General features: G+C 40.1%; 1 protein-coding gene across 14 annotated transcripts in view; it reads right to left on the bottom strand.

Moving 5' to 3' along the window:
- Positions 1-22,082, bottom strand: part of PRKCD (protein kinase C delta) — a 60,062-nt gene that overhangs the window by 11,141 nt on the left and 26,839 nt on the right. For 12 of the 14 annotated variants that reach the window (XM_086845612.1, XM_086845606.1, XM_086845614.1 and 9 more), the window contains 4 exons: positions 14,270-14,404; positions 10,238-10,437; positions 8,924-8,984; positions 612-768 (listed from right to left, as the gene is read on the bottom strand). In XM_086845612.1, coding sequence (XP_086701738.1) covers positions 612-768; positions 8,924-8,984; positions 10,238-10,437; positions 14,270-14,384 — 533 coding nt within the window. In that variant the 5' untranslated portion in view covers positions 14,385-14,404. Of the gene's footprint in view, positions 1-611; positions 769-8,923; positions 8,985-10,237; positions 10,438-14,269; positions 14,405-14,590; positions 14,681-16,207; positions 16,401-22,082 lie in introns of those variants that run through there. The other 2 variants (XM_023935518.2, XM_023935519.2) reach the window with 2 other exon arrangements.

Here is a 22,082-nt window from a genome sequence, read left to right as displayed (position 1 = left end):
ATCAATACATTTTCTGGAATTAAAGATGGCTGGTTTTTATTTTATTTTAATCATGTCAACCAACCAGTAAACTGGCCTAAATTCTGGTAATCAGAATCCTCTGTCTCAGGAAAGCAGAGTTTAGAAGACAAGGTCCTGTGTTTGTTAGACCAAATTAGGAGGAAAACCCAGAAACAAGGTTTCAATAACATGGGAAATCCTCCCAACCTAATTAGGACAGAACCAGCCTTACTATGAAAGGGATCCAACTTCTGGCTCTCTATGGGTCTCTTGTCTGCCATTAATCACTTCACATCTCAAAACCTGGGCATTATTTTCCCAGACCACTGCCCTCATTCCCCTGTGACAGAGCTGCTGATGATCATGGCCAGGTATCACTCGATGCTGATGGAATTTCTGCCTATTATTTCAGTGGCAAAAATGTTCAAGCTCTATTTCTCAATGTGAAAGACAACTATAGTTCTTATGTATAAAAATGCTCTTAGTGAGTATATAACTTCAATTTCCCAACACAAATTTATTTGTCATGTTTTGTCTGAATGTATATCCAAAGCAAATTTTGCAGTAATTTGGCCCTTGGAGCTGGGGGAGGCTTAGATTTTCTTTCTTACCATACAAAGTCTCTGCAGACAGAGCAAAATGTAGGTTGTCCAAAGAAGGTGGCGATAAATTCATGATTTTTGATGTAGTGGATTTTGGCTTGCTTGATAGCTCCTCTCCTGTTGATAGTTACTGTCCCCTCCTCTTCCTTCATCGACTGTCTGCAGTCTGAGGGGGACACAGCAAGACACACTGTTAATACTTCCAGGTATTACAAAGGTTAATATTTGCTTCTCCCAAATGTTCAGTTTGTTTTTCTGACTCGTGTTTCTGTTCATTTTACACCTGCATTGTGCAGACTTTCAGTCCAGCAGGGCAGGTACAGGTGCACACACTGCTTCCCAAGGTGTCCCTGTGCTCCTGTACAAGCCATTCCCACTCCTGCCCATGCAGAAAAAGCCTTCAGCTAATGAACTGAGAGCAAAAAGCAGGGATGGAGCATAGTTTTGACAGAGAAGTGATAACCACCCTTGTTTCTAGAAAAAAATAAATCTATGATTGCTGTTATGTGATTTATGTTTACTATGAGTAAGTATTTTATTGGAAGCAGGAGGGTCAGCAGAAGCCTTTCCATGCTGCTGCTCCACATGCCCTCCTGAACCAGGACTACAGCAGAAATTCAGATGAGCTGCTGCAGGACCTTCTGGGTGACCACAGCACCATCCTACGGGAAGATGACTTTCTTCCAGCCTCCAGGATCATTAAGCAGCAAGGACAAATGAGATTTTCAGTTAGACATTTCCATTTTGCTGTTTCATAACAATCATATTTTATCTTTCCACAAGTCTCAGTCTCCTTCCTTTCCCATCTATCCCCATGGAATATTTAGTATTATAATAATACTACCTGCTCCCATCTACTGTAGCATCTAATACTGGATCACATAGAAATCAAGTGTAGCATCAAGCCAAGAAATAAAACAAGAAACAAATTCTCAGGCTCCAAGTCCAACTGGCTCATACAGATCCTCATTAGAGGTTCTGATTATTTTCACTCATTTCCAAGGAAGCTTCTGAGTTTCTTTTACAAAAATGTGTGTTTGTGGCTGTAAGACTGAGACACAAACTCTGACTATTTAGTCTTAATTGGGCATTTTTAAAGTCATAGGGGTTTGTACCAGAGGTAACTCAGTGCAGGGGGTATCGAGAAACTGGTGATTTAACCCAAAAACACCTTTCTTGTCAACTGAAAGGGATTGCTGAAATCCCATCCAGCAGGAAAAGATAAAGGCTTGAGATGGCAAAGAGGAGCTGATCAACTGCTAACTCCATCAGCTCTGGCCAGCAGCTTGTGGGTGCCAGCCCGGAAGAAACCTGGACATGGTTCACATCTCCAAAGTGCTGAAAGGCTGAGTGCAACAGGATCTTGCTGTTTGCAGGCTGGGAATTTCCACAGGAGTAAGGAAAAAAGTCAGAAGAGCATTTTCCCCATTGTCAATATAATAGTTTTTTAAAATTTGCTCTGTTGCATTGCTGCCTTTTATCATGATCAGTGGGAGACTTGCTTTTAGCGCTGACAGAAGCAGATTTGTTTCCTTTGCCACTCACTGCAGTGTCTGAGCTTACTACAAAATTACTCAGGAGCTCAGGTTTTCTGGCTGCTAGATGCACTTGGTTCTTCTCTTTTTTTTCACCTGGCTGCCACCACTGCTATTCCAACAGACTGCTGAACCTGGAATACAATCTGTCGTGAGACACCATTCTGAGAGTCCTAAACTTATTTATCTGTCACAGCCAGCAGCAGCCACACTGTAGCAGCTGTGTGCTGTCTTAGAAAAGAAATGGCATCATTAGCTCAGAGATTAAGGAAAGATTAAGCATATTAGTGAAAAGAAAGTTTAAAAAATGTCTCCAGGTTTTGCCACTAGGTATTAATGTACTTTTCTGAGAAATTGACTACCTGGTTCAGCAAAAACCCATCCTGACAGTCCCTGAAAGGACCTTCCAGCGTGCACTGTGACAGTCCCTCAGTTACCCCTACCCCTCCAGGAACAGGATTTGTTTTCCTTGTTCAAACAGGCTGCTGAATTCACCCCACACAAACTCATCAGCTGCTGCACTTCAGCTTGTAGCAGTCTGCAAACTGTGCTATCTCTGCTTAATCGTGCTGAGCAAACACACAGACCTCACCCACTGCTCCCCAAATGCTTCAGGGAAACCACACTTGTGTGGTGCAAGGGAAGCAAAGTGCTTGAGAGGAAACAATATTTCATATTGTTTGCTGCTGTAAAGGATGTCTTTGTAAGCGAGATTTAATCAGTAACAGCAAAAAGCAGAGAAAGGCCTTTTATTTTATGGCAATATTCTGAGATCACCTGTGATGCAGCAAATTACCAGAGAAAAGCCTTTCTGAAGTCCGTAACACAAGCAAACCAAGTGTTTAGTGAGGAACAAACCTCACACTGAAATACTTGGAGCAATTTAGTATTGCTGATACTGCGTGCAGAAGTTTCTGACAGAACTTGAGCAATTTATGGGAAACACCAGCGTTTCCTCCCTCTCTGAAACCCTGGTATCAAACTTAAGAGAAATATGTGAGACTGACAATTATTTCCTTGAGACAGTAATTATATAAACTGATCACTTTGGGGTTTTTTCCGCTTTTTTTTTCACATTTTCCTTAAGTATACTTTAATGGGGAAGAATCCTTGAGCACAGCAAAACCTCAAAATCTGCATGTGAGGACACACACACTTAAGAACTCAGCTGTCTTGTTAGATGCCTTTGCCAAAACCAACCAATATAACAAAGAATAGCTGAAAACATTTTTGTCTGGTTCAGAAGCAGCTGAGAGGTTTGGAGAGCAGCTGTTAGTCAAGCTCATCTGGAGCTGAGGTAGCTCGGAAATTGTGGCATAATTTCAATTTACTATGGGCATGTTTAACAAGTTATCTTTAATGTGTAAATTGCCTTTAATGTGTATTGCTCCAAAAGTTTTAAGCAGCTCAGCCAATCATGGAATTAACTGGAGAATAAAGGCTTAATTTCAGAGATGCAGAGATAATCAACAATTGCAGGGAAGTAACTTTCACAATAACTGTATGGACGCAGGGTGGAGATGAGTGGGATGGAGAAACACAAAGGGAAAACTTTGCTTCCCCCTCCAAGCAAGTCAGGGTTCCCATAAATTAAATGCTTGTCATGAACCAGTACATGGTCAGAAAGAGCAAGCACAGAACAGCTGAATCAGCAACCAGGATCCAGGTGACCTCTGCAGCCAGGACTTGACATTAATCATTTTCGACGCAACACACACCATTAAACATAATCTATTTCCTCTGTTGAGAGCTGTGGTTAATATTTATCACTGACACATTCATGTATTTCAAGGTCTCTTCTCAAAACTTGCAGCTGATCTGACACAGACACCCAGAACTCTGTGCTGTACATTCATGAAGAATCCATGAAGCAGGGCTGTGAATTGACAGTGCAGCTCTCCAGACTGCTGTAAACACCCCCTGTATTCTCTGTTCAGCTGCAGTGCCCGTCCTGCTGAGCATTTCACTGTCCCCACAGACACACAACACCCAGCCCATTGCCTGGAAAACATTTACTAAAATAATATTGCTGGGGCTCTGCTGAGCTGTAATAAATGTCAAGGTGAGATGTCACATTTTCTCAACTGAACCTCAAAAGTCCAAGGACAGAAGAAAACAGGATAACCCTACTTTTTTTTTTTAAAAAAATAAAGAATTGAAAAAATATTTACCATCCTCAGAGCTCATTTTTAATTTTAACCTGCTCATTTCATGGTGCTGTTTGTGAAAAGGGAAGATAACAATGCTACTGTCAGAGACTGGGAACCAGAACTTCACTTCAAACAGGCAAAGGAAAGGAATTTTCTGAGCTGGTTGCACAGGCTGAGATTTGCCTGAAACTTTATAATAAATTACAAACGCCACTAACATTTCTGTTCAGTGTCTGTCTCCTTCTGCTGTTCTGCAGCCTTGCACTTGGCTTTGTTTGAAAGTTAAGTGCATCTTCAGGTCAAGAAAAATATTAATCTCTCAGAGGAATCATTAAAAGGATAAGCTTGTTCCTGACAAAGGAGATTTTCCCAGCATGAACTGTCTCAGAGGCAAACTGCTCTTCAACCTGGTCCTGGAGAATATTGTTTTAAAGATCACCTGTTAAAAAAAACCTAACCAAACCCAAAACCCCAAGAAACCATTTACAGAAGTTTCCCAAAAGCATTCAGTTCTGTGGCATGAACGTGCATTAAATCATTCTGGTCTGTGTGCTACCCCTCTAAAGAGGCTCACAGGTTTGGGTCAGAGCATTCAGTTCCAATGTTTGCCACAGGCAGGGGTAACTTCAGTAGACCAGGCTGCTCAGAGCCCCATCCAGCCTGGCCTTGAACTAAGTGTAAAACAAACACCAGCTTTAACAAGCCCTGCTTTTCAAACCAGGATTAAACCCCCCCCAAACCAAGCACATGGCAGACTTTGTAGTGTTTTTTACAGCTTGGCAAATGCTTCTTCAGAGACCTCTGGTATCTCATTTGTGGTGATAAAACCAGGAATAAACTGGAAAATAAGTATTTTTTTTTCTTTTTCAAATTAGACAGTAAAACCAACCTTTAAAGATACAGCATCTCAATCAAACTCCTACTGAAGGTACCAACTATATCAGATTTTCTGTGCTCCACACAACATATTAACTACCTGGGGAACCACAGACACACCAGCCTGGTATCTATGAAATCACATCTGCAACTGTCTGATTCTCCTAGAGAAAAATCAGAATATGAAGCCTTGTTAAATTTATGCAATCTCACTTCTGGTGCAGATTAAAGCAGACATGAGGTGCCACTGAACAACTTCCACATTAGCCAAATTTCTAGAAACAGCATTTTCTCAGTTAAATGATTAAATCATACCAACATCCCCATGTACAATTATAAGGTTCATTTCTGGCTCTTCAGCCCTCATCACTATTATTCATTAAAAATGTGACTATCCTGCCACAACACACCTCATCCACAGAGATACTTCCTTCAAATCTTACTTCAGGCCCATACAATATACACATTGAAATGGTAAATCTGTTGTTTACTGTATTATTTTTCACAGATAACTCAGAAAAATGTTGAAGTCTCTTGCTTCCCCAACATTCAACACACAGAGAGCAACATATTCAAAATATATTCAGTTCTCTGGTTCATGTCCCTCTCCCAGAAGTCAGACACTTGAGATAGCAAAAGTTCACATGCAGATTACTCACCTTCTGGTACTTCTAATGGCATTTTAAGGAAAAAATTCACTGTCCCTTTCTGCAGGAAGCTGTAGCCAGCAAAACAGCAATTCAGAATTCAAACCCAAGACACAAGCACACTCCCAAAGCTGCTAACACTGCACGACACACTCAGGAGAGTGAGGTTCTGCGTTTTCTTACTCAAGGAGGTCATTAACCATGTTCGAATAAACAAAGATCAAGCAAAGCATTAAACGTATTTCAATTCCCACCTATTAAAACTAAAGCTGCTTTACAGAATTGCAACCTAGTTTCAATACCAGAACGAAAGAAGAAGGGGTAGAAGGAAAACAATTTCAAAATGAAAATTGAGGTTAACACCATGTTCTCACATTTCACACACGAGGAGAAAAGCTTTTGAACTTCCAGCACAAGCTCATATTCAAATTACAGGACAGAAGACAAAAAAGTTCTTTGACAACTCTAAGGCAGGGCTCTGCAGTCCCCATTTTATAGGGTCTAGGAAGAAAAAAAACCTTTAAGACTGGTAAGACTTTTCATATGCAGCACTAAATTAATTGGTCAGGTCTCAAGCCTCAATCTGAAAAAGAATATTCAAATGAAAAGTCTCAGTGTAGTCTACCATGGAAGAACCATTAATACCAGCTTATTTTGTGATTTTTTTTTCCCTCTAAGGATATACCTGTTAATGGAGCAATAACATTCTGATTTTTCTGCTCTGCACCACTGCAGCAGAGGAAAGCAGTTTTCTCTAAAGGTAGCAGAATGTTTTTTACTTAAAAGAAAGGTTTGAAAAACAGCAGCCTCAGTTTTCAAAACAAGCCAAAGAAAGAATTAGTCTCTTTTGTGAAGTGCTTGGAGATTTTCAAACAAAAGGTAGCACCTATAACTCAAAGATACAAATGGCAAGGAATAAACCAGGGAACAACTGAAATACCAGTTTCAGAACAAGCCTTTTTTAGTATTTTAGAAACACAGCTACCAGAGAGTTCTGTGTGCAAAGGCAGGTCAGAGGGAGAACAAAATGACAAGTGCATAGGAAGGAATGTGAACTGTCTCTGAGCTTTCAGCTGTTAACTGAGGGTTTCAGCAGTGTGGGGAATGGATGTTACACAAACATCTTGCAGTGCACCAGCAAACCTCTCTGCTCTCACATTGGTAAGTGCTAATTTAACTGCAGAGAACATTTACAGCAGCACAATGATGAGCCAACAATCAGTGTTTGCCTATTTAGCAGCATTACACACTGACATAAGGGAGGTTTACAACCTTGAGGAGGAGTAGTTTTGTTAAAATGTATTGATATTTGCAGTGTTCACATTAAAATACCAGATTGAGTGACTTTCCTTCACAAAATGTAATGTATAAATGTCTTGAATGGCAATTTCTACCACCTCTGTGGTTTAGTTACCAAAAATGTATCAGTGACTAATTTCATATAAAACAGAAGGTAAATAGGAAGTCATTGCCAAGTAGAAGGTCAAGAAAGTGCATTAAGATGTGAATATTAACTTGCCAATTAGAATAAAAATACATGACTTAATGATCATTTGGTATTTAGGCTTCATCCAGCACCATCTGCAATCCCTAATAAAGGCAATGAAAAGAACTGCAAGAACATTGGATCTATTTTTAAGTTATTTTGATTACTGAGTAAAATTAATTTAGTACTTTCAGCACACAAGTATATTACCTTCCTACTAACAACTAATAATAAATTAAGAAAGGTTTTCACTTATGCTATCTGTACTTTTCCACATCTGTGTGGAGAGGAGAAAATATGCTTCAGCCTCATTAAATAAACAACTGAAAATACAGAAACTGGGTTTGCACAGATTTGCTTGAGAAACTTCTGGATGTCCAGGAGAAATGGATTTCTATATATCTCATTAAATATATATGACCATAGTACCATTTTCCCATGAAACAGCCTTGTGCAAGAAACTATTGCAAAGACCAAGAATAATATTTTGAAATATAATGGCTCACACCAGTTTAAGCACACCTGAGAAAAGCTCTCACAGCCTCTATTTCAAGTCACAGCAGTTTTTGAATTTTGCTTTAAAGTGTTGACTTTTCATAGACACCAAAGCAACAGGTATATAGGCTGGTTTTTTTGTCATCACAAAGATAAAACATCATTTCTGAAATGTAACCTATGCACATCACATTCTATCTTCTGCACAGATGGTACAAAAATGTATGGTACTTCCCAATGACCCTGTTCTAGAGAGCAGAACTGTGCTCCCTCTATAAATGTCTGGTGGAAAAAATCTAACCACCTAAAACTTCCAGCTTAGTCTTTTCAGTTATTTATGAACACATACTATTAAACCTTATAAGACTGGTAGGCCAGGTCTGTCAGAGCAGTTATATTATAATTACAATATTATTCCCAAGAAATAATGGTTTCATGACTTCTAGTATGGGAAAGTCTTAACTACAAGCTGAGCAAGTTGTGAGGTTTACAGCATTTCCTTTAGGAAAGGACTCCCCACATACACAAATCCATGCCAAAATTCTTGGTTTTATTATTGTGCTTGAAGCTTGCCTCCTAGCTCATTTCCAAAGAGCCTGTTAAGGTTTCTGACACAGACAGGCTGTTCACTTTTTAAACTGGTAGGTCAGATCATTGACTAGATTTGCATTTTAACACTAAACCATTCACTCATTGCTACAATCAGTTTCTGTAGTGTAGTGAATAGGATGTCTGAATCCCAGGAAACTCAGACCCACTTCTCCAATCCACAAAAAAAGTTTCCCACATAAGGTAGAGAAAGAGATTAAACTTGTTTGCACCTAAAAAGGAATAGATAATATTAGCATATTATATATTAATGATAGATTAATATAACATCAAGATATGAGAACAGACATAATAAAGATCCAAAAGTGCCTAAATGCAACAGTATTTAGAAATGAACAAATCCTGCCATGAGTCTGCATAATTAAAAAAAAAAACCAAACCCAAAAACCAGAAAGCAAATGAATAAAATTAATTTAGTAAGATTCTACTCAGCATACCAGGTGATATATTTTTTGTAAGCTACATGTAGTGTACTGTAAACAAACCTTTTTTCTCATAACTGAAAACAAACAGTTGACTTTACCTGCATCTTCCAAAAAATACTGCACAGCCATGAGCACCTTCCCCTGAGGCTGAAGGTCAAGCTGTGGAAAGAAAGATAGCAACAGTGAAACGTGTGGTTGACTGCATCTCTCAGGAATTTAAACAGATCTTTCTAGGCTATCAAAGTGTAGACTATTCAATAACTATTTGATTACAATCCTCTTCCATATCTCACTATTGCAGCTGAGTCAGGGGCTTTTATTCTCTTGCTTTTACTCGTGTGCTGCATTGCTTTGATGTGTCCCCAGGAGCTGAGCATGGTCAGAGTTCACATTGTTTGTTCACGTCCCTTTCCCGTGTCTACAAAGAAGTTTGCTGGCTTCTGTTTTTACTATTAGTAAACTCAATCTGCACAGGAACCCAGTTTTAAAAGAAGTCTATACAATCCTTTATATGTTTATTCAGAGTACAAACCATAGTGATATCAAATACTGTTGCTGGCAATGAAATAAAGTGGTATAATCAAAATTTATTTTCCTTTCATCCTCAAAACCATTACACATGGTTTCTGTGGCAAATTCTACAGACCAGCAAAAAAAAAAAGTGCCTTTTAAGCCAACAGCTGAGGTCAGTTCCTATACTCAGAAAGTAGCCACTAATTCTTAAACTGCTGCCTTCATAAAAGATAAGAAAATCTTAACCACGTAAGAGTGACTCAACCTTCACTTCAGCACAGAGCAAAGTACCACTGGGTTACACTAAATACAACTTGGGATGAAAAATCCAATCCCCAGACAAAACCAAACCACAGTTACATTAGATACACTCGTGAACATATCACCACAAATCCCATCATCCTACTGGGATAATGAGCGAGTTCAACTCTAAGGCAGCATCTGACACTCAGAACATTTGCCCAGCAAAGTTTACTGAAGGCCAAGACCTCAGTTACAGCTATGAATGCCAGGCTGTCTCTTCACACACAAAAATAACCTTACAGGCTATGCTAAGTGGTCTCTTTGCTGGCCATGATGCTCTGTCCAAGACATGTCAGGTTGTACAGAGTTTAACACTGATGATGTCAATGTGGTACCTGTTCTATGGATAACAAGCAGAGGATTTGAGACCACTGAACTGGCTAAAATTGATCACTATTAGCTTTTACTTTTCTCAATAATTTCACACCTTAGAAATCAAGGTGTGAAAAAAACCCCCAAGTGTAACAGGTGAATACAAACTAGAGAGATTCTACTGACCACGGAAAATCTGTAAGCCTAAAAGACACAAGGCATTCATTCAGCTTGAAAGAAACAAAACTAGGTCAGCAATTTGAGGAATTAATCTTTTTCCTTACCCAGAACTCTGCTTTGCCATTGCCTTTCTTGCACCGTTCTGCCAGCACAGACACCCCCACAGTCACTTCAGACAGTGGCTCCTCTGCTGCTTTCATCAGCACTATCTGGATCACCCGGCCCTCGTAAATGTGGGCATCAAAAGTCGATTTCCATTCAGGATACATGGTGGGTTTCTTCTGAACTAAAGTTTTTCCTCTCTCTGAAAGCCACAAAAGAAAAGAACCGAATCTGTAAAATGTATACAGATCTAATATTTAAACTCAACAAAATAAAAGAGGGAACACTTATACTGAAACTAAAAGCATATTTATTGCTTCTTTTACTGTTGTTGGAACAAGGTTTAAATGCTCAGTTCAAAAGTTCTTGACAGAGAACTTTTTTTTCTTGGCAAAGCCCACCCCAATGAACTTGGAAAGGCAGTGAAGGGGTTAACATGGAGCTGAAGAGCAGGAGGGACAAACCCTGATGTGGAATTCATAAGCTGGTTTAGTCAGTCACAACTTGACAGGGAATACTTGCATGGCTCCATTCTGGTATAAATCTCCATGAAGTGTCATCTGATCATGGTGAATACCTACTGCTATAAGATAAATTAAGATAAACCTCACACTGACCCAGTTTAAATTGAAACCAGTGTCTGAGAGATGAAAGGTTTCACATTTCATTAATCTACTTCCAAGTTATCCCAACATTTCACTTGTATTCATAAGTCACTCTCCTTGGCATTGTGCTCTACCATGACTGCTACTTTTTAAAAGGTATTTCAGGGCATTATCTGCCCTCTGTAGTACATGCAGACCTTGCGTAGTCAAGGTATAAAAAAAAGCTAAAATTACCTCAAAAAATGCCCTTTTTTTCCCCTTATTTTTTCTCTGGTTTCCTTTAAAAGCATCTCAGTTTTGTAAGGAGTTTTACAGTGCTGTACTATTCTTATTAGATGGATTTTTTTTCCTTTTTGCCAAGAAAAGCTGAATGATCCTTGAAGTCCCTTCCAGCCTAGTATTCTATGATTCTAATACACAGCTTCAGTTTCTCTTTCTACCCATTATACTTATTTCTTCCTGTCTACATCTTGGGCACAGAAAACACCCAGTGACTGCACAATCTGTGACAAGCTTTGGCATATTTCAACATCTGGGTCTCTAAGTCCCATCAACACATCCAAAGTGATGGTGCTTCCTAAGAAACCACATCCAGCTCTTCACTGTGACTCTGGCACACAGTGCCACTTCCCAGTTTTCTTCTGATTTGCTACCAAGCCAATTATTCTCCCTGTGCCCTGAATGCGATTTTCTACATTCTACACAATTTCTGCTATTTATTGAGATCTTTTTTTTTGCAACAGGAGTGATTCCTAAGTACCTCTCCAGCTCTGAATGATCCATTTTCTGTTATGATATCAAGGCAGGAGTAAAGCAGATTAAATAGTTGGACCCCTCCCCAGGAAGCTGCAGTGTGGTCTGTTAGATACTTAATATTTTAAAATCTTCCTGGAAATTCAAGGCAAAAAAATTCAGTGTTCATTCCTTAAGAGCTTGCTGGATGCACTCCTCTCAGCTGTGCTGCAGACAAGCACAGGGAATGATGTCCTTGCACTGCTTTATTAGGGAATGTCTGCCAGCAGCAGCACTGGGAGTTACAGCTTGGACACAGCCCTGAGCCACTTGCCAAAGGACATTCCAAAATGCTCAGAAATGGCCACCTGAGGGCCTCTCCATTCCAAAACTTGAGCATTCCGCCTCTACTCAGTCAAAAGCTTTTCTCTTGAATTTGGGGAACTGTGCAGAAGGCTCAAGCCCTTCACAGTGCAAACCTACTTGCAGAGCCCTGTTCAATGAAAAAAACTTGAAAATATTGTCATAGAATCACTGAATTGTTTAGGTTGAAAAAGACCTTTAAGATCAAGTCCAACCACTAACCCAGCACCACTAAGACCATCATTAAACCATGTCCCCAAGTTCCATACCTACACATTTACTAAGAGATTAGTAGGACAGACTATAAAGGTGAGGAGGGGGATAAAATGCAGGCTGGCTGCACAGCAAGGCTTTTACACTGGCCTGCATTTTGGATTGCTAAAGCCAGACCCCTTCATCAAAAAGTCACAGTTCAGGAGGCATCCTTGGCAATAGGAAAAATTGCATATTTTCTGAACCTTTTACTGTAATTTAGGGCTTGCAGAAACAGCAGCAGTTTGTAAAGAGTTGGTAATACTCTTTGTAAGATTCTTAGAAGGGGAAAGAATAATTCCAGTCTGTCCACAGGCCTCTCCCCTCCCTATTTCCATGTCCCAGTTCATATCTGCTTTGATCAATCAGCTCTATACATTTTTACCCTACATAAAAACAAAAAGAAGGTGTCTCAGTTACTGGAAACAGCCATGCTGTTTTTGTAATTAAAATCATTCTAATCAAGGATTGTCATGGATCACAATCCCTTGTCTGCAAATGAAAACTGAAGTGTCAGCAAAGAACAGCCTTCTAGAGCTGTTCCTGCCTCTGCTGTGCTCAGGCCTCCTTGGCTTCTCTGCTCGCACTCTTGACTTCAAAACGCATCACATGTTTGCAAACTGGCTCAATGCCTAATCATCAAGCTCTATGATTTTCTTCTTCCTATACAATAATTTTTTCCTTGATTCTGTTTTACCTTTCAAATCCAACAAAAAGCTGTTCCAGATCTTGTCAAACTCACAACAGGAGCATTAGATTATTTTCCTGATTACTCAAATCACTCACTTCTCCAATGAGTTCCATCTCCTCCGCCTTTTTCAGTACGTCAAAGACACGTGGAAACAAAGACTAGGAAATATTGGGACAATTTTACTTTTCAAAAGCAGACGGCTGGAAAACACCCAGTGGATTTATTTTGATTACTTTCATTTCTCCACATCTTCTGGCAGCTGCAACACCTCCAGCACCATTTCTTCAGAGGTTTCTCCCAGCAGATTAGGAAACTACTTCTTTGGAGCTAAGTGCATTTGCTGGATGACAAAGCATTCTGGAAACGTTACTTTGCCTTGTATTTCAAGTCTAAATGCAGCTTTTACCCTCAGCAATAAGGTAAAAGACCAATCATGCTGTGAGGAAGAAGAAACTTCATCCTTTTCTGCATTCTTTGATGTTTGTGCATTTCTAGAGCCATAGTGCAGGATTAGAGAGCTGCAGTCTAGCCTAATACAGCAATTCCTTCTCATCCTGTTTGGCTACAGTGGTGTAATCTAGCCAAATGTCACAAAATATTATAAACCTTTGGACCAGTTTCTGTTAAGAAGAGATCTTCTTTTAAGAAGAGATCTGGTGAGTCACTTGATCTATTCAGTTGGAGAAGACTGAGGGGAAACCTCATTGCAGTTATAACTTCTTTATGAAAGGAAGAAGAGGGGCAGGCACTGATCTCAGCTCTTTGGTGACAGTGACAGAACCTAAGGGAATGGCCTGAAGCTGTGTCAGGGCAGGTTCAGGTTGGATATTAGATAAAGGTTCCTCCCAGAGGCTGGTGGGGCACTGAAGGGACCAGGGAATGGTTACAGCCCTGAGGCTGACAGAGCTCCAGGAGCATTTGGACAGCTCTGTCAGGCACAGGGTGTGACTTTTGGGGATGGTCCCATGCAGGGCCAGGAGCTGGACTCAGTGATCTTTGAGGGTCCCTTCCAGCACAGCTCATTCTGTGTTTCTGTGCTAAGAGGACCTTCAGTGTGAGTCACTTCAAAAACAATTCACCCAAAATAACAAACTGCACCTCTCATCGTTACCCATCCTCCAAGCCAATGAAGAGCATTTGCTGCTCTGTGACAGCTCTCTCAAACTTGCTGCAGTCCAGCTCCCAGTTTCCCAATAAGGAAGCTTTGCTTTAAGGTGGGGGTAGAGAAAACAGTCATTATTATTTCTCCCATTCCAAAAGGAAGGCTCACATTGAAGTGCTTGGCATGACAGGAAGAGAAGAACTCACTGCCATTCACAGATTAAGGAGGATTACAGTATTTCTCAAAAATTAACTAATATTCAGAAAAGCATCCCCATTTGCAACCTCACCTGTAGTCAGAGCTTCCTTCATCTTGATAGCACAGAAAGGCTGTAGTTGCTCTCCTTGATTCTGCACAGGTCCCAGCTCAAACGAGTTGAAAGATATCCGTAAAAAGGGGGCCATTGCTCAGGATAATACACAACCTGTGGAAAGAAAGAAATAAAAATCTCAGCATAAAAAAACTGGTCTGAGATATGTAATAAAGTGACATATTTCTCAGCAGCCATCAGAGCTTCTATTGAAGCTACAATCAAATGGTTTCTATTCTTGTATTGCTTCCAGGTGGCAGTTCACAAATCCTAGGATGCATCCAGAGCTAGTGATCCTACCTGTGAGCCTCCAAACCTGCACACACCAGGCAGAGAGAAGAGGGACAGGTGGAAAAAGCTCCAGAGCTACTGTGTCACCTGTTTTAAAGTGTCAGGAATTACAAGAATTCAAAACACCCGTAATTTCTAAGTCAGCAAACAGGTGTTTTATTACAGTCTTCCCCCATACTTAAGAACTCTTGAATTTAGAGTAGATTTCAGTTTACAACTCACAGCACCTTCAGCAATAGAGTTTGTCCTGTATGTCACATTGTTTTCTGACAAAAAAAGGATTTATCCAAAGGCTAATAGAAAAGAGTCATCTGGGAGAAAAGCAATGCTAGTGCATTTGGAGAATGAGGGATGCAAGGAAGGAGGGATTAGGAGGAAAGAAATAACAAAATAACAGGAAGAGATGGTGGAAAAAAAATTAAGATTTGAAATTGGGCTGAACTGGCCTTATGACTATAGATTGCAAACCAGCTCAGTCAAGCAGCATTAGGAAGAACATTTCAAGCAATCTTGAACATGCTGGCATTTTTTAATGCAAAGACATTGACCTGAGAAACAATTAACATTTCTCTTCTATTTCTTAAGGCCCTTGCAGTCACTTAGATAAGAGACTGAACTCAAGTCTCTGCAGCAAGACAGCATATAGCTCCTGATAGCATCATTTGCACATCTCACACTCTCCTCATGTGGGGACCATTTTCAATAAATGGAAACATTTTATGACTTTTAGTGAGTTAGGCTTTTTTTAACTGTTTCCCCACTTTATTTCTGTTGAGTAAAACAAGAGTTAGAAAGCAAGTTTAGGATTACTTGGCACGACTGCTTATCCTCCTGAAGAACAGAAAGTCTCGACCATAATTCTCATTCACACAGACTCACAATGAAGCAATAACCCTCCCAAACTAATCCACTGCTTATTGCAGCTTGGGGCACTATTTGATGAGAGTGGAGATTGAGGTGACCTCACAAAGAAAGAAAAATAGACAGCTTTTTTAAAAATTAACAAATACCATCTGACTGCTCACTTTCATAAATGCAACTCAAGCACAATACTGATCAAAAGTTTTAATGAGGAACATATTTTAGCTGCTCAAGAGACCCTGTTGCTCATTCTGTTCAGAACTACACCCCAGAGCTCAGCTACAGGACTGGCCAACAGCAGATCACATATCATTACTACTCAACATGCATGTAAAAGAAACCAGATTTCAGGCTTGTTCAACGCTGGGAAACAGCTCTAAGACCCTCTGAGGCCATAGGTAGAAACAAACAGGGTAGGTCAACATGTAGCTGCCACTGGAAGGTTTATTTAACAGAATCACAGGAGAATTCTGCTGAAAGGGACAGCTTGCCCAGCAAGAAGTCTCAATTTCCAGTAAGCCTGTGACTATACGAACAAAAAATTGGAAAGCACTGACAAAGCTAAACTAACAACTGCACTGATTTCACTCATCCCAATTGACTCAAGCCAGTGTTAGTCCTGAGACCAAATACAAGGACTTACAATTTAGTTTTTTATCTCCAAGTTATCAGATACATTAAAACAGCTATGCATATACATTTTGAGTAACCCCACTATCTTTCTCATTTCCAATGGCCAAATACATTTGGATGCCATATTTTTACCTCTGCTTCATAGTTTTGAATATGGCTATTTGTTGTAGTTTCATTTGACTCAGCTTCAGTTCACCTCCAATGCTAACTTCTCACTCAGAATTGCTACACACAAGCAATTCAGCAGTTAGGAGAAAATACCAATATCCCAGAGTTTCTGATGATGTTCAAAGTCCAAGGTTACAGTGGAAACTAGAAGATAACTGTCTGCTTTTACATTTAACAACAGCTTATAAAGAGCCCAAACAAACTCAGCAGCTGCTTGGTCTTGCCAAGTTTCTCCACTCCTACACATTATGCTTTTCTCACAGGAGCAGACATCTTAAATGCCTGCATGCAAACTCTTCACTGTATATTGTAGACTATATTGTGACAGAGAGAACTTAAGTGAGAAAGGAGGGTTTGGATGTGCTCCTCAAATACACTTTCTGATCCTTTCCTATGCTAAGATGTACTGTGAGATAGTTGACAAGCATCAGTTGCACTGCTCTGAACAAAAACATACCGCACTAAAACTGGTTTTGGCAATGAAACTCAGTGAAATAGATTAATTTTAAATCAACAAAGTTTCTCAAAATCCCTGCTGCGTACACTCGTGAGAACACACTCATGTGAGAGCACATTTGAGAAGAAAAGAACTGAAAGCAGCACACAGGCTTTTCTTGTTGCATTTTAGACAAGGGTCCACCTCCAGTCTCTGTGACTATGACAGAAGTGACAGCACAAGTGCTGACTCTTGTTTTAAGGGCTGTATCTGTCAAAAACTGAAACTGCTGCAAAACACCAGCTTTGAATTGAGGGAGATTGTAAAATCTACTCATATAATCTGCACTGCTGCTATGAAGCATTAAAGCCAAACTGTTTTCCCTAAAGGCCTAGATTTTATCCAAACCAAATGGTGGAAAAACTGAGATGTCAGCTCCAAGAATACTCCAAGTCTAAATGACAGGCTCAATATCTCAGTTTCAAAGTCAAAGTATAATCTGAAAAAAACCAAACAAAACAACACTAAGGGAAAAACATTCCAGTAACATTACCCTGTATGGGGTATTACCTGGTGGTGGCCACAGTGGTTTAGAGCACACCATCAGATGCTGTCCTGCACAACATTCAGTTTGTCAAGGATCTCATATCTTCTCTAATCCAAACTAAACCCATGTTCTATGCTATCTGGGACAGATTCTTCAAAATCCACAGTACTTTCCATTGAGCTTTAAAATTGAGAGATTTTGACTATTTAGTGTGGAAAGAAACTCAGCAGTGTTATTATCAACTACAGAGAGAGAGGGAGAAAACTGGAAGCATCTTCACATCATCACTGTCAACACCTGCCAGATGAATAAATGTTCAATTTTCACATTGATGTGTTTGTAACATGTAGTTTTAAAGAAAGCAAATATGAAATATTTAATATATTAAATCCTAAATATTCCAAGGAGAATTTTATCAAGATTTGATGGCACAAAATTCAGATTAGATTAAAAACTTCTCCACAGCGACCAAAGGGACAAAGGGTAAATTCTGCAGCTTCTCTCCCTCCAACAGTGCTCAGCTCTCAGGGGCTGGCAGTGAAGGCAGCGCTTGCCAGGGTTCCTTTGTTGCTGTAATTCTGCCTCATTATAAACAGCGAGGACAAACCAGCCCTAGCACAGCCCAGAAACAAAGACATGGCTGTAACTTTTACACAAAGCAGGAAGGCACATCAAAGCAGTGGATGATGTGGAGGAAAAGCAGTGGATGATCTGGAGGAAACACTGACACTGGCTGACAACAGAGCACTGGAGACACTAGAAACCAATAGGCCCAAATAGAGCCAGGCTGTTCCATCACTGGTGAGGACCACATATTCATGAGAAATACAACTGAGAAACCCTGCTGGCTTGTGCCTCTGATTCCCCTGTATTAGTCTGTGAAACGTTAGGCAGATGGGTGTAAAGCTGCAACACATCACAGCTGCTCCATGCCATCTCACAGAACTGCTCTGGTACCATGAAATGCCTGATTGCTGCTTAGCTCCTTGCTGAGGCTGCTTCCAGGGCCACACAACTGCTCTGGGAATCACCAACAGCACCACACACAGAAGAACAATGCATTCTTCCCTGAGAAGATGAAGCAGTAACCTTTTCTTCTTTAAGATGCAAAAATATAGATTATATCTAACCTTTTTTATACAAGGGTTTCCTGTACTCCATTCTGAACAGAAGTAAGACAGCAACAAATTCCTGTCCAACTTACTGCCCCCACAGCACTTCCAAACACACAAATAAGGGTCTCTGTGGTCTTTGTGTAGAGCCTGCAGAGGTGATTATGGTGCTTGCTTGGCAATCACACAAGAAAGCCTGAAATAAAGCTGCTGGAAGAGTGATTAGCATCCTTCACCAGTGCAGACTGTGAGTTTTCATTGCTCCCATGTGTGACAACCTGCACTCCCTGCACTTGTATCCTTTCAGCTGATGATCCAAGAGAGAAAAACAGTATCTGTGCTGTAGGTCAATTCACTGAACCAAAGGAACATGGTGTTAACCACTATCTGCATTGTACACCTAGGATTAGTCTACAGAGACTTTTTGCAGGTTCTGTTGCAAGCCCTGGCCTTTATTTGATGCTCTGAAGGTAAAAGTCAATCTAAAAATGAAGTCAATTCACAAGAGGCTTATTATATTTGCTGTTATGAACCTTGTCAGAAAGATACATAGCAGCAGCCTTTATAAGCTGGGCTTCCCTAGGCACTACTGCTACCCAAATAAACCCTAAAAAACATATCCAACCTCAAATCACTTTACATTGTATGATGAACACTCACAGCCACCTGAGATAGCAAAAAAACCCATTATCCTTATGTGCTGCTCTGAAAGCTTAAAATCCACAGAGGGCTTAAAAAGTGCTCTCCACAAAACAGGGCTAAACTGATATGTTGCATGTAGGGCCCTGCAAAAAAACCAAAAGGAGAATTCTCCATAAATACTGCCACTGCATCAGCATCACTCGTGCTTTTATTGAGGTTTAGCCATTAAGGTACAGCTATCTCCTATGAATGGTTTAATTCAGAAATTAGAATTGTGGGACTATACTCATGAAAGTAAAATATATGCATCCAATGATATTTAAAAAGTGCAGTTATCTTCAGAAAGACAAGGATAAAAAGAGTACTTTTAAAACAGCCCAATCAAGTAGAATTTCTGCAGTAATAGTTCTAAAACAGTATATCTTTATAAAATGTTTTTAAATAATTACACAACTTTATGAAAAGCAACAAAAGACAACAAAAAATTAACTCACAATTCAATTTACTTCCTGTTAAACTTACTGAAATTTTTTTTTTCTGGTTCATAATATCAAAATGACAGTTCATACATTGAATTTCAGTATAAATGATGCAAGTTTTGGTTGTTTTGTTTTTTTGGGTTTCTTTTGGGTTTTTTTTTAAATAGTACAACTAGGATGGCTCAAGGTCCAAAGCCTAGCTTGGAAGAAGTGTAGCTACCATTTCCTGCCCTTCCTCCCCCAAGTATATTTTCTTTCAGATACTTCTGCTTTTGCTGGGTTAGACCAAGTCCAGAAACAGAAACAAATACATAAGAAAATCTGTCACTGTGTTGCAACAGTCTGGAGAGGAATACATCCCCATAAGCCATGTAGCAAGTGATGTTCCTTGGTTTCATCCCACTTGGCCAGAAGCACAGATATTTCCAAATTTCCACACTTTTTTGCATGCTCAGCAGTCCCCAAACTGCCCAAATTTGTGGCTGCTGTCTAAATTGCTGCTATTTCCCCAACACCATTCAAGGCAAAAATAATTACTGATATCTTCCCTTATCATTACAATGAGAAGCTTTTCAAAATACGAGCACCAGAAATATTTTTCTAAACAGGGAAACTTTTTCCATCTTGGCAGCACGAACTCCTGGAAGCTCAAGGGGATACAGATTGAGGGGGGATGCAGATTGGAGGCAAGGACAATGTAAAACAGACCAGATTTTGGGAGCCTTTAGGAAGACAACAGAGCCAAATTTACTTGAGCATAGGATGACACGATTAGCTCAGCAACAAGAGTTGACTGTTCTTAAAGTGGTTTCAAGTGCATTGAGGATGAAAAAACTCTGGATTTTACACTCAAAGATCAGAAAGTTGAGGAAATAGTGGACTCTGAAAGAGACAGCAGGCCAGGCTGTCACGCAGCATATGCTGCAAGATAAAAACAGCACTTTACACCAAACATCCTTTTTTTGGAAATGGAGAACACTTGAAGGAACAAAGTTGGCTTTTCCAATATTCCACAACCACTACTTGGTGGGGAGAAGGGGGAAGTGCTGTCAGCTGTTTTTTTCTTTAGAAGTGCATAAGAAACAGCCATTTAATTTTTTTATTTATTTTTTTTTTAGAGTCCCGAGTTCTCCTTCTCCTGTGAACACACAGGACTAAACATGAAAACACTACAGGCCAGTTTGTCACCATCACCAAAATCAAGCTTGAAACAAAAGTGCAAATGAATCCCCTTCATTAATTTCAAACCCAAACATCAGACATTAGAAACACACGATAAGTTAAAAGCTGCCTGAAGCCCAAAGACTTTGTTAATTATTTCTGATAGCACAAGCTGGTATCACTTGTTAAGTACAGCTGAAACAACATTTTGGAAGGATTAATACAATGGGGCTGGCTGGACAGACCCTTACAAGGCTCCAGGTGAATGAACAATTCATTAATATCAAATCACACTATGAAATGGGAGCATGCCCAATAATGTTTTTATAGAGGGCAAACCTTGGCTTTCCTCTATGCAATGCATAATTTAGGTCTAATTAGGAAGCTTCTTTTTTCCTTTGACATGGGGAATAAGTAGAGGCTGAGGTTTTTTTCCCTGCAATTAAGTAACACAATCCCTTCCACATGAGAGGAAAAAAACCTATACTGTGAAAGGGATGAAGTTACACTTCTCTATAATAATACAGCCTGTAGCCAAGTTCTACACCAGGTCTGGCTCTGTGTCATTAAAGAAAGCACTGGAGGATCTGTGCTCAGTCTGAGCCCCTGATCAGCTCCCACCTCCCACCTCCCCAGCTGGCAGAAATTGGGGCAGTTTTTAGTCAGCATGACTGAATTGCAAAACTACACTTGAATTTTATCATGTGAATACAAATTCTCCAAAGGAAGCATGCCATTCTGCAAAAAGCTTCATAGACTTTTTTATAACAACCAGAACGTGAGGACAGTTGAGCTGCTCACAGCTTTCAGAAGGACTAAACCAAAGGAAAAGAGCCAAAGAAAATCCAATGTACAGAAACTGTTTCGGTACCACAATAATCAAGTGGGCAGGATTTACATTCAGGCATATTCCAGTAGCATATTTCTCCTCTAAAAGAGGAGATATACACCAAGCCATCCTCCAGTTAATTCTGGATGAATACTTTTATCAAGGATCCATTATAACATCTAAGATTTTCTGGCCTTCCAGTGCCTAAAGGGGCTCCAAGAGAGTTGAAGAGAGACTTTGGACAAGAGCCTGGAAGAACAGGACAAGGGGGAATGGCTGCCCATTGCCAAAGGGCAGGGTTAGATGGGATATTAGGAAGGAATTCTTGGCTGTGAGGGTGGGGAGGCCCTGGCACAGGGTGCCCAGAGAAGCTGAGGCTGCCCCATCCCTGGGAGTGCCCAAGGTCAGGTTGGATGGGGCTTGGAGCAGCCTGGGACAGTGCAAGGGGTCCCTGCCCATGGCAGGGCGTGGAACTGGGTGAGCTTTAAGGTCCCTTCCAATCCAAACCCTTCCAGAATTCTGTGATTTTCTGCTCAATTATAAGCTTCCTGGAAACTGAGATGTATTTGCCAGAAAGAATAATAGATAATGCCAACAACGTATTTTCAAACCAAACAGAAAACACTGCCTCTC

The sequence above is a fragment of the Cyanistes caeruleus genome, chromosome 11, assembly GCF_971803275.1.
Source record: "Cyanistes caeruleus chromosome 11, bCyaCae1.hap1.1, whole genome shotgun sequence".
NCBI lineage: Eukaryota > Metazoa > Chordata > Aves > Passeriformes > Paridae > Cyanistes > Cyanistes caeruleus.
Note: the sequence above shows the minus strand (reverse complement) of the source record. Positions and strands in the feature narration are given on the sequence as shown.